The sequence below is a fragment of the Schistocerca gregaria genome, chromosome 1 (assembly GCF_023897955.1).
Source record: "Schistocerca gregaria isolate iqSchGreg1 chromosome 1, iqSchGreg1.2, whole genome shotgun sequence".
Classification (NCBI taxonomy): Eukaryota; Metazoa; Arthropoda; class Insecta; order Orthoptera; family Acrididae; genus Schistocerca; species Schistocerca gregaria.
This window is the reverse complement of record NC_064920.1, coordinates 202,851,481-202,864,483: the sequence shown is the minus strand read 5'-3', so window position 1 is coordinate 202,864,483 and position 13,003 is coordinate 202,851,481. Positions and strand designations below refer to the sequence as shown.

Here is a 13,003-nt window from a genome sequence, read left to right as displayed (position 1 = left end):
AAACAAAAAACCAGAAAAGTTGTACAAAAATACAAAACTATGACAAAGTTTGTGATTCTTTCTTTTTTGTGGTGTTCTAGAACTATTACTAGATGAGCACACCTGACTCACAGCAGGATGATGGGAATCAATGAAACAAGATGGTGGCACCTTTGCAGCTTTCCACCAGTGTTGAGCAGTGGAATGTCATGATTTCTGTTAACTGAAGGATTGAAACCAATTGAAATTCACCGTCAGATGACAGTGCAATAAGGTGACAATTGTTTGAGTTGAACACAAGTGTACAAGTGGGCAGATAAGTTTGAATGGGGTGTAACACGTGTTGAAGATTTGTCGTGCCCCGTGTGCTCTGTCTGTGAAGTCATAGGAAACAACACTGCGTGAGTTGATGTGGAGAAAACGGGCATATTACAGTCAGTTACATTGCAACAATGATGAACGATAGTGTCATATCAGCCCACCATATTGTTCATGATGTACTGATGTTCAAGAAAGTGTGTGCAAGGTGGGTTCGAAACTATCTGACATCAGAAATGAAAGGAAGGTACATGGATGCGTGCAGGGATAGCTGAAGTTCACCTTCTTGCCACACCCACCCTTATTCCCCAGATATGACATATTAAGATTATTACATTTTTAACCCACTGAAAGAAGCACTTTATGGCTCAAGATTCACTGATGGTGAGGCAGTTCAGGCAGCAGTGCATACTGGTGACATATATGCCCTCAATAATTCTTTGGATATGGAATTAAGAAACTTCTCTAGCATTGGTATAACTGCATAGTACTTGAGGTGGATTACATTGAAAAATAAATAAATGTTGTATTCCACTCTTGTAATAGATTCTTTAAAAATAAATCTGTTTATTTATTGAATGAGTCTTCTATAGCATGCCGTAGAGTACTACGGTTGTGTTGTGCTGTCCATACCAGATAGATGTGGTAACACACACATAAAATTACTTCATAGATATTATGAACGTTTGGTGAAGTATAACAGAAATTTTCAAGGGACTAGGCTGCGAATTTTTGGAAGGAAAATGGCATTGTTCCTCCAAAACTCTATATCAGAGACAGACCATGCAATAGTTCTGCTGCCTGCAATATAATATGTCTGGGGTGGTAAGAAAACGATAAAATAGATTATGAAATGCACCAAGGCATATAGTAATTTTTCTCTCATTTCGCATGTGAATTAAATAGGACAAAATGTCAATTATATTTAGACGAAGTATCTTTCATCATGTGGATTATGGTTGCCTACAGAGTATATATTTAGAAGTAGAAACAATCTTATTAGCCCGCCTACCTGTGTCTAGAGTTTGTATAGTAACTTGCAGAAGCTTAACAGTTAGTCTGAATTCTCCACTTTATAATGGGAAAGTGCTTTGTTGATTATATATTCTAACAATAAAATCTTTCTTGTATTTACCAAAACCTTTTAGACCATCACTTCATTGCATAATTATAATGGAAACTCCATTGTATTCTTTTAACTTCATTTCCAGTTTTTGTTTTAACCTACTTATTCCTTTCTTCATATTGCTGTTGCTTTATCTCATTAGAAATTGCAATATATCTTACTGCAACTCACTAAATGAGTCATTATGTGTAAAATTCCTTGGAATACAGCTGCCTTATAAGCTGAAACAGAGTAAATACACGTATAAACTACCAAGAATGTCATTTTTGGCATGATCTGTGCTCAGAAATGCCTCCTACTATTTTGATTTAAACTTGAGCATGCTTTGACTCACTGTGTCTTCTCAAATGTAATGCAACTAAAGGAAGGTTTGATGTAATCTCATCAGTGACAAGGTAATCAAAGGTGGACCACCAGCTCACATTTTCAAAGATGACTAACAAAGTCAGTGACGTCATTCTCAAGAGAAACCATATTGGCATTCACCTTGATCAATTTACAGGTAGCATGAGAAACCAAAATCTGGATGGCTAAATGGATGGTTTAACCCTGTTTCTCCTCAATTCAAGTTCAGTGTCTTAATCTCTGCACCATCTTGCTCATTAATACCCAGTAGGTTTTTTATGGTTTTCACAGGGTATTTTGCTAAAGTCTAAGCCACAAAGAAAGTAAAATATGACATTATTTTTAATATAGTACGTATCTGACAAAAGCTTCTATTGTGATCAGCAGCAACCTGCCACTGAGTATCATTTAGTTTTACCTTGCTACAAATATAATGCTTCATAAATAAAAAAATCATATTATGAATTGGGAAGTATGCTACATTGTTTCTTGTCTTTTTTAAACAGTACATTGTAGTTGTTGCCAATTAAACAGTTACTCTTACTCTTGCAGGTTCACTCATGACAAAACTCCACGAGCTCTCATCTTCAAGCGTGACTTTAAGACAGCTCATAACCTTCCCTCGATGTTGCGCCTGATGACAAGCAATGACTACCAACATGATCCACTTTCGAGATGCAACTGCACTCCACCCTACAGTGCAGAGAATGCTATTGCTGCACGATGTGATCTCAATCCCAAAAATGGTAAGTGCTTCATTATGTTTGTGTGTTAGTTGTTAGTGCGTTACATGATTACCACATCCATCATTGAATTATGTTTATGTTAATGGTAAAAAGAGCTAACACAGGAACTTCCACAGCAACAACTCTAGCAGAACTCACATAGGAGGCAGAAATCTGTCACTGTCTGTCTGTATGTCATCACCGGAAAAATCTGAGTGCAAAAGTATTGAGTAATATTGAGCTGCCACTATAAAAAACAATGCTGTCAGGATGACTTTTGAACATCTAAGTGTGTAGAAAAGTATTTGAATGGACTGATCCAGGCCAGTGAGCCAATACCTCTGCAAGTACATTGAAAATAGAAAAAAAGGCGATTTCATGTGTAAGGACAGCTGCTCTTTTCTAAGAAACACTTGATCACGCTCTTGTGCGCCATGGAGATCATATAAGATGTAAAACAGGTTGAGAAGTTTGACACATACATCAACTGGTGAGATGTAAAGGTCCACTACTTCACTCTAAATAGCTTCACATGGTGCTAGTTAATAGAGTATCTAGGTTAGGAATGAAAAAGCAATTTCTCAAAAACTAATTAATTAGTATTTGAATAAAGCCTCCTTTTTAAGTGCAGACATTTTCCCAAGAACTGATTTTTTAATTCTTCAAAAAAGGAAAAAAAAGGAATTATTAATTTGTCTAAAACATGCTCTGCCTTGATGATGATGATGATGATGATGATGATGATGATGATGATGGTCATAAGAGTTGAATTCCTTTTTATCTGTGAGCTGTTTCTTCATTTTGGGTACAAAGTAACTGCAGGGCACCAGGGTAGGTGAGTTGTGGCAACTATTGATATTGCAGTTTCACAGCAACAACTCATTATGAATGTGCTGCTGCAGTCTTGTGGCAAGGTATTGCATTATTTTTTCGCCAAATGGGTTCATGTTTATTTTGGTTTCATACCAAATCAGTCCAACTTCACACTGTATTTTCCCTTTTTCTAAGAAGTATATGTGTTAGATGATCTAAACATAGTTACAGATACATGTGAACTTGCTAAAGAACCCAACATTTTAGCTAAAATAAAAGCTAAATGGGGTTAAGTGGCATGGTCATGTAATGAGATCATTAGAAGACAGCTTCATCGAGATTGTGGCAGAATCATCTCTTGGAGGAGAAAGACCACCAGGTCAACTGAGAAAGAGATTTTCATCTCTTGTGAAGACCCTAAAATTTTTGATAGTTACTAACTATAGAGAGCACTAAAAACAGAAAGGCTTGGCAAAATATTTTTGAGTCAGAGCCAACAAGCATAGATAGTAATTACTTGGCAAAATATTCTTGAGGCCGTTGCAAGAAGTAGACATAGTAATTGCACTGTAATAATTTATACTTATTGTTTCTGAACATTTAAATTAAATTTCTTAATACCTATAAATTATGCACTATAACAATTTTTGCACATTTCAGGTACCTATCCATTCCCAAGTCTGGGTCACCGCTCACATGGTGCAACTGACGCCAAGGTGACCAACAGTACATTAGTGTCCAAGCTTCAGTTTCTGTCAGTCTCAGGACCCACAACTGGGTCTCACTTGCCTCCATTCCAGTGGAGCAAATCTGATTTTGGAGACACAATCAGCCATGTTGGTCACCCAGACAGGTGGACTTTCAAGCCAGTTCTACATGAGTGGCATTGGCACAGTAGTCATTGATACTGTAGTGTGCACATTAAATACAGTAAAATTCTGAGTGTGGTGTCAAGTGGATAGTTGGTTGTGCAGATGAGAGATTTGTCTATAAAGCCACATTTACAATGTTTGTAACTTTTTTTGTGTTGTGTAACAATAAATGTGATTTCTTGTAGGAAGTACCTATTTAAAGTTGTAGTATATCCACGTGCTTCTGTTTCTATAGGTGATTTAATTCTTGTAATGTCGTAGTTATGATTACACACACACACACACACACAACATAAAAAGAAAAAATTTCCATAAATTCCAGTCAGATGGAACAATTTCAGTAATGTACAAGAAGATAAGAAACACATTATGAAAAGAGTAATGATAAAGCTTCTCTCTGTATCTCTTGTAAGACAGGACTCACATGCTTACATTTATGCTTGTTACACACATTATAGTATTACCTCCTAAAGAAAAATTTTTCTTTCAGTTCATAAAAAGAATCACAAATCACATCAGCAAGATCTAAGAAGACACAGAATTGAAATAGTGTTTAAACCAATGAGAAATGTGCATCAATATTTGAACACTGCAGTGGAACTATGCCTGCCACTTGTTACAGCAGCAGTGTATCAAATGCCTTGAGCATGCAGTCAAGTGTACATAGGAACTACAAAAGAAAAAAGTATTAACACTCAGTTTCAGGAACAGAGAAACAATTGTTACCTGGGAAAGACAAGTAAATCAGCAGCAGCACTGTGACCAGGGAAGCACCAAATACCATCCTCCAGTTCAATGGTTTTATTGAACTCAAACCATTACTATACTAGAATGTATAGATAGGCCATAGAAATTCAAAAGAATGAAAACAACTTTAACAGAAAAGAAATTGGACTGAAACTAGACAAGTTGTGGGTCTTCATGCTAAGTAAAGCAAACAGCACCAACTCTTCCCAACTCAAAGTTCCATAACACATGCTGATGAAACTCTGAAAATTTAGGTAAGTAGTCTGATGGCTTCATAACCTCGCTGTTGCATGGAAACCTGCTTAGTCCTATGTCTAGTAGGCAAATGCTAAATAGTAGACACTCCTTTTTGATGACAGTTCAAATGTACAGTGATTGATGGTACCCCATAGGGAAATGGCAGCAAGGGACAGGAAGGAACACAGTTCACTCACAAGGAAATGGTACAATAAGACATGTTGAAACGTACCTTGAAATTTTTTACACTTGAAGAAAATGAAAGAAATGCACTGTCAAAATATTAGGTGCTAAGTGGCACTGCAAGTATTAAAAAAAAGGTGAAAATTGCCAAATTCGTAGCACGCCAGGCAGCAGTAGAAATGTACACCCCTAATGGCATTCGAAACTAGGCACACACACAATTGAGGTTGGTGGTACATTTGTAAACAAACAACATGACACATCCTGACCATAATTTGTAAAGGCCATTTCAGGTTACTGTTTGATGATAGTTTCTCTGAAACTACAGTACACAGTTCTTATTCTTCTGAATTAACTGCTCAAGTAATATATACTACAAATTCAGTTGATTTTTCACAGTATTTGTAGGTATTGACAATACAGATAAAGCTGAATTAATATTTATTGTGCTTTCGTAAGGCATACCTGCTAATAGTACCTTTTTTTCTTCCAGTTTCACAATAATGTAGAATCCAATTAACATTATCATTTTAGCAATGCTGAAATATGAAGAATGTGATTTCCAGCTGAAATCACCTACTTCTCCTGTTAGTCAATTTCTTTGAAATTCATTCAAATGATACCAACATTTCATTTGAAATTGTGGATACGTTAGAAGAAATAAGAAATAACTGTGATGATTCCATGAATTGTGATTCAGACGACATCAGTTGTGCCAATACCAGTTCCAAAGAAGAATAGTTTCCAAGCCTAAGAACATACATATGTACTGCAATAGCTTTCAGTGACAAATAAAAGGCAGTGAAATATTGGGTAAACAAAGGAGGGAAAAAACACTTAAAGTTAGTGTGCAAAGGCATTTTTGTTTCATAAAATCGAAGCATAAACAGTGCAAATGGAAGAATGAATTATATGAAGTAAGAAACATATGTGAAAGAATGATTTTCAACATTTTGTTCGAAACTATTCCTACTATCTGCAGAAACCAATTCATTCCCTTTATTGGATTCAAGGTCTGGACATAACAATGCCTCTGTTTTTGTGGAGGATGATGAAAAATCTGTAGACATAATGTGGATTCTGCCCAGAACTAATAGTGTGATTCAACCTTACAATAATAAATTTTTTAGACATTGGAAAGCATTTTTCAGGAAATCATCACACAACATAACTTCTGATACCTCTCTCTCATTTCAGGTTTATCAGCGGAAGAGTATTCTTAAGCTCCAGTCATTTGTGCATTACCATGTTTCTTTGCCATGCTTTAAAAATTTGATCAAGTATGCCTGCTGGGACCATTTCTGACTCCATCCCAGTTCTGTCTAAATAAAACTAGTGGTTACTGCGAAGTGGCTGACTGCATAAACATTTCCTTTGTCTGTTGTGCCTGCTCCAAGAAAAACATTCGTTTTTGTCATTCAGTAGATACTTCACATTTTTGTGACTACAGAGTATTAAAAAAAAAAGAACTGTTTCACTCATAGTCAAATGTACAACAAGCAGACATTGTTATAAGGAATGGCCTACAGGAATTGTTATAAAATGTAGTACTGGAAGACACATTTCAGTTCAACAAATTACAAGTCCTCATTGATGGAAGTTGTTTGTGATGTCAAACACTGCCATGATTTAAAAAATATTTGTATAGTTGAAGCCAGGTCTTCACTGGAGCTAACAAGCACGAGCAAAAGAGAATTCTGTCTTGTGTACCTGGTAGGCCTCTCACAGATCTTTCGGCTGGATGCTACTGCAGCTACATATGCATCCCTAAACTTACCCAGTAACCTAATTGGAAAATGGAGACTTGCAGTTTAACATGGAATTCGAACCAAATGTCTTGTGAGGCAATTCCGTCTTCTGTGAGAAGTGAATGCTTGGTTAAAAATCAGTTAAAAAAGTTGTGGGCTGAATGGGATTTGATTCTGCACTCTCTGGATCACAAAGCATGCACTTTGCCACTATACCATTTTTGTTTTAGAAAAAATGAAGAATGAATATGAGTATTAGACCTTATATATTAAAAACAGATTCCAAGACTTACCAAGCGGGAAAGCAGCGGTAGATAGGCACAATAAATAAAGCACACAAACACACACACAGAATTTCTAGCTTTCGCAACCGACGGTTGCTTCTTCAGGAAAGAGGGAAGGAGAGGGAAAGACGAAAGGATGTGGATTTTAAGGGAGAGGGTAAGGAGTCACTCCAATCCCGGGAGCGGAAAGACTTACCTTAGGGGGAAAAAAGGACAGGTGTACACTCTCACGCACGCACGCACACACACACACACACACACACACACACACACACACACACACACACACACACATCCATCCATCCGCACATACACAGACACAAGCAGACATTTGTAAAGGCAAAGAGTTCGGGGTTACAGGACTGGAGGAGGTGGTGGTGGGAGGGTGCATAGGACAGGTTTTACACCAGGGGCAGTTACAAGGGTAGGAGCCAGAGGGTAGGGAAGGTGGTTTGGGGATTTCATAGGGATGAACCAAGAGGTTACGAAGGTTAGGTGGATGGCGGAAAGACTCTCTTGGTGGAGTGGGGAGGATTTAATGAAGGATGGATCTCATTTCGGGGCAGGATTTTAGGAAGTCGTATCCCTGCTGGAGAGCCACATTCAGAGTCTGATCCAGTCCCGGGAAGTATCCTGTCACAAGTGGGGCACTTTTGGGGTTCTTCTGTGAGAGGTTCAGGGTTTGAGGGGATGAGGAAGTGGCTCTGGTTATTTGCTTCTGTACCAGGTCGAGAGGGTAGTTGCGGGATGCGAAAGCTGTTTTCAGGTTGTTGGTGTAATGGTTCAGCGATTCAGGACTGGAGCAGATTCGTTTGCCTTGAAGGCCAAGGCTGTAGGGAAGGGACCGTTTGATATGGAACAGTTCCATCCTCCATCACAGCGGGACCCACCTCCTCTTCCTCAAAATCACCCTCTCCAAAGCTTCCAGGAATTTCTCACTTCCAGCCTTGCCTCTCAATCTTTCTTGAAAAACCTTAATCCTACTCCCAACATTACCACAGCCGAAGCCCAGGCTATCCGTGATCTGAAAGCTGACCGATCCATCATCATTCTTCCAGCTGACAAGGGTTCCACGACCGTGGTACTTGATCGTCGGGAGTATGTGGCTGAGAGACTGCATCAGCTTTCAGACAACTCTACATACAAAGTTTGCCAAGGTAATCCCATTCCTGATGTCCAGGCGGAGCTTCAAGGAATCCTCAGAACCTTAGGCCCCCTACAAAACCTTTCACCTGACTCCATCAAACTCCTGACCCCACCGATACCTCGCACTCCTACCTTCTACCTACTTCCTAAAATTCACAAACCCAAACATCCCGGCTGCCCCATTGTAGCTGGTTACCAAGCCTCCACAGAATGTATCTCTGCCTACGTAGATCAACACCTTCAACCCATTACACGCAGTCTCCCATCCTTCATCAAAGACACCAACCACTTTCTCGAACGCCTGGAATCCTTACCCAGTCTGTTACCCCCAGAAACCATCCTTGTAACCATTGATGCCACTTCCCTATACACAAATATCCCGCACGTCCAGGGCCTCGCTGCAATGGAGCACTTCCTTTCACGCCGATCACCTGCCACCGTACCTAAAATCTCTTTCCTCGTCACCTTAGCCAGCTTCATCCTGTCCCACAACTTCTTCACTTTTGAAGGCCAGACATACCAACAATTAAAGGGAACAGCCATGGGTATCAGGATGGCCCCCTCGTATGCCAACCTGTTTATGGGTCGCTTAGAGGAAGCCTTCTTGGTTACCCAAGTCTGCCAACCCAAAGTTTGGTACAGATTTATTGACGACATCTTCATGATCTGGACTCACAGTGAAGAACAACTCCAGAATTTCCTCTCCAACCTCAACTCCTTTGGTTCCATCAGATTCACCTGGTCCTACTCCAAATCCCATGCCACTTTCCTTGACGTTGACCTCCATCTGTCCAATGGCCAGCTTCACACATCCGTCCACATCAAACCCACCAACAAGCAACAGTACCTCCATTATGACAGCTGCCACCCATTCCATATCAAACGGTCCCTTCCCTGCAGCCTAGGCCTTCGTGGCAAACGAATCTGCTACATTCCTGAATCCCTGAACCATTACACCAACAACCTGAAAACAGCTTTCACATCCCGCAACTACCCTCCCGACCTGGTACAGAAGCAAATAACCAGAGCCACTTCCTCATCCCCTCAAACCCAGAACCTCTCACAGAAGAACCCCAAAAGTGCCCCACTTGTGACAGGATACTTCCCGGGACTAGATCAGACTCTGAATGTGGCTCTCCAGCAGGGATACGACTTCCTAAAATCCTGCCCCGAAATGAGATCCATCCTTCATTAAATCCTCCCCACTCCACCAAGAGAGTCTTTCCGCCGTCCACCTAACCTTCGTAACCTCTTGGTTCATCCCTATGAAATCCCCAAACCACCTTCCCTACCCTCTGGCTCCTACCCTTGCAACCGCCCCCGGTGTTAAACCTGTCCTATGCACCCTCCCACCACCACCTACTCCAGTCCTGTAACCCGGAAGGTGTACACGATCAAAGGAAGAGCCACGTGTGAAAGCACCCACTTGATTTACCAACTGACCTGCCTACACTGTGAGGCTTTCTATGTGGGAATGACCAGCAACAAACTGTCCATTCACATGAATGGACACAGGCAAACAGTGTTTGTTGGTAATGAGGATCACCCTGTGGCTAAACATGCCTTGGTGCACGGCCAGCACATCTTGGCACAGTGTTACACTGTCCGGGTTATCTGGATACTTCCCACCAACACCAACCTAACCGAACTCCGGAGATGAGAACTCGCCCTTCAGTATATCCTCTCTTCTCGATATCCGCCAGGCCTCAACCTCCGCTAATTTCAAGTTGCCGCCGCTCATACCTCACCTGTCTTTCAACAACTTCTTTGCCTCTGTACTTCCACCTTGACTGACATCTCAGCCCGAACTCTTTGCCTTTACAAATGTCTGCTTGTGTCTGTGTATGTGCGGATGGATATGTGTGTGTGTGTCTGTGTATGTGCGGATGGATATGTGTGTGTGTGTCTGTGTATGTGCGGATGGATATGTGTGTGTGTGTGTGTGTGTGTGTGTGTGTGTGTGTGTGTGTGTGTGTGTGTGTGTGTGTGTGGGCACGCGCGTGCGCGAGTGTACACCTGTCCTTTTTTCCCCCTATGGTAAGTCTTTCCGCTCCCGGGATTGGAATGACTCCTTACCCTCTCCCTTAAAACCCACATCCTTTCGTCTTTCCCTCTCCTTCCCTCTTTCCTGAAGAAGCAACCGTCGGTTGCGAAAGCTAGAAATTCTGTGTGTGTGTTTGTGTCTTTTATTTATTGTGCCTATGTACCGGCGCTTTCCCACTTGGTAAGTCTTGGAATCTTTGTTTTTAATATATTTTTCCCATGTGGAAGTTTCTTTCTATTTTATTTACTATTAGACCTTACATGCATAGTGGAAAGGCTAGCTATGTCATTTCTCAAGACGTTGCTAGAAATTGGTAATTAGTGTTCTGTTCATAAATTTCCCCTCAATGATAATGAGAAACCAGGGAAAAACGGAGGCCAACATACAAGGAAAATTTTGGACCATTGCTAAGGTGAGATGAAGATGCAATTCTGTGTAAAGTACACGATCTCCAGGCATGTCATGCTTCCATACAAATGTACCCACTTAAATTCTTCCTTCCCTGCACCATTTTGCATACTCCATCAAGGACAGTGTGCTCGCCATGCAAAATAATCCTCAAAATTTTGCATTGCGGCTCTAACGAGATAGAGTTGTATCCTGTGTGACGAATATTAGCTCCAAAAACTAATAACAGTGTTCATAGGCAATGTTTGCTACCTCATTTTCTCTTCCATTCCGTACCCTTATACAAACAGATAGTAGTGAATTTTCTGCAAATGCTCATTCATGTGTATTTGCTTCCATTCGCTCCTTTGTAAACCAGGCTTTAGGTGCTTAAAATTGGCCTCTGTGAACTCCATATAATTCCACTATGCAGCGCTGCGCGAGTGATTTGCTGAGTCACATGCTAGGTGGGCAAGGCTGTACAAACCATTGTTATAAGCTGCTCTTCACACAGAAAAAAATGTGTAACTTCAACATTTTCTACAAAATATTTGTGATGCCTTCTTCCCGTGTAAAAAATTTCAGGGTGGGTTTCGACATGTCTTATCGGACCATTCCCTTCTCAGTGTGTAAGCCAGGGGCAACATCCAACATGTTGAAGAGGATATTTCGTGGCCATAGACCAAACAGGGTGCAACCAACTGCAGATTGTGGCACACATTGGAATAAACAATGGCTGTCGTCTGGGTTCTGAGGTCATACTTGGATCATTCAAGTGACTGGCAGAAAAGGCAGAGAAGACGATCCTTGTCCATGGAGATTCAAGAAACCTCACAATTTGTAGCATTATCTCCAGACTGATCATAGACCCCTGGTTCTGACTTAAGTGGAAGGACTAAACCAGATATTTTGAACATTCTGTGACAATCTAGGCTGTGACTTTCTGGACTTACGCAACTGGATTGAGTACTGTATAGTCTCCCTAAATAGGTCATGTGTGCACTACATATCACAGACTATTACCCAGGTAGCTGACTGTGTGTGATGTACATACAAGGGTTTTGTAGGTTAGGTGACTCTCCATCCAGTCCAGATAATGACGGCAGTTGAAGACCCAAAAGTATAACTGTCCAGTCCAAAAGATCGTCCCATACAGTTGAGAGTATTAAAAATTCAGCAGTTAACTGCCAAAGCATTTGCAACAAAAAACCACAGTTTGAAGAACTGCTGAAAAGCAGTGAAACCTACATAGTGCTAGATACAAATAGCTGGTTGAGACCTGAAATTGAGAGCAATGCGATTTTTTGGGATAATTTAAGTGTTTATTGAAAGAATAGGCTAATGAGAAGCGAAGGAGGTATATTTCTCACAGTACACAAGGAAATCAAATCCAATGAGATAGAAATCAAAAATGTGTGCTAGACTGTTGGGGCAAAGACTCATTATCAGGGGTAGGTATAAAATAGTAACTGGATGTCTTTCACCCACCTGACTCCTCTCTTGATGTACCCAAAAACTTAGAGAAAATCTCAGTTCACTTGTGAACAAGATCCACAATTGTGCTGTTATCGGTGGAGTCTTTAATCATCCAACAATCTATTGGGAAAACTGCAGTTTTGTTAGTGGTGTGTGTGATAAGACAGTCTATGAAACATGACTAAATGTCTTCTCTGAAAACTGCCTACAACAGGTAGTTCAGAACCCCAATCACAATGGAATTATATTAGATGTAATGGCAACAAATAGACCTGACTTCTTTGATTTTTTCGAAGTCCATGCATCAGTTTAGATGGAGACATCCTCAATCATACGGAACACAGCTCACACTTTCTCTCAAAACAGATCAAGATAGTCAGGTAGATAGATGCACCATGTCTTTTTTTTTTCATTTTGTTCTATATTGTTCATTGAATTTGTTCGTCGTGGACATCCGATGACACCCATTCAGGTTGTTCGTTGATCCGTTCCCTCAGTTTTTTTTTTTATTACAGAGGGTAGCTAAACCCTCTGACCGAACACGCTGAGCTATCATGCCGGCTACAATTTCTT

General features: G+C 40.4%; 1 protein-coding gene across 1 annotated transcript in view; it reads left to right on the top strand.

Moving 5' to 3' along the window:
• LOC126336798 (putative phospholipase B-like 2) overlaps positions 1-4,468 on the top strand; it is a 147,529-nt gene extending 143,061 nt beyond the window's left edge. The window contains exons 7-8 of the mRNA XM_050000835.1: positions 2,321-2,514; positions 3,967-4,468. Coding sequence (XP_049856792.1) covers positions 2,321-2,514; positions 3,967-4,211 — 439 coding nt within the window. The 3' untranslated portion in view covers positions 4,212-4,468. The remainder of the gene's footprint in view (positions 1-2,320; positions 2,515-3,966) is intronic.
• The last annotated feature ends 8,535 nt before the right edge of the window (positions 4,469-13,003 follow it).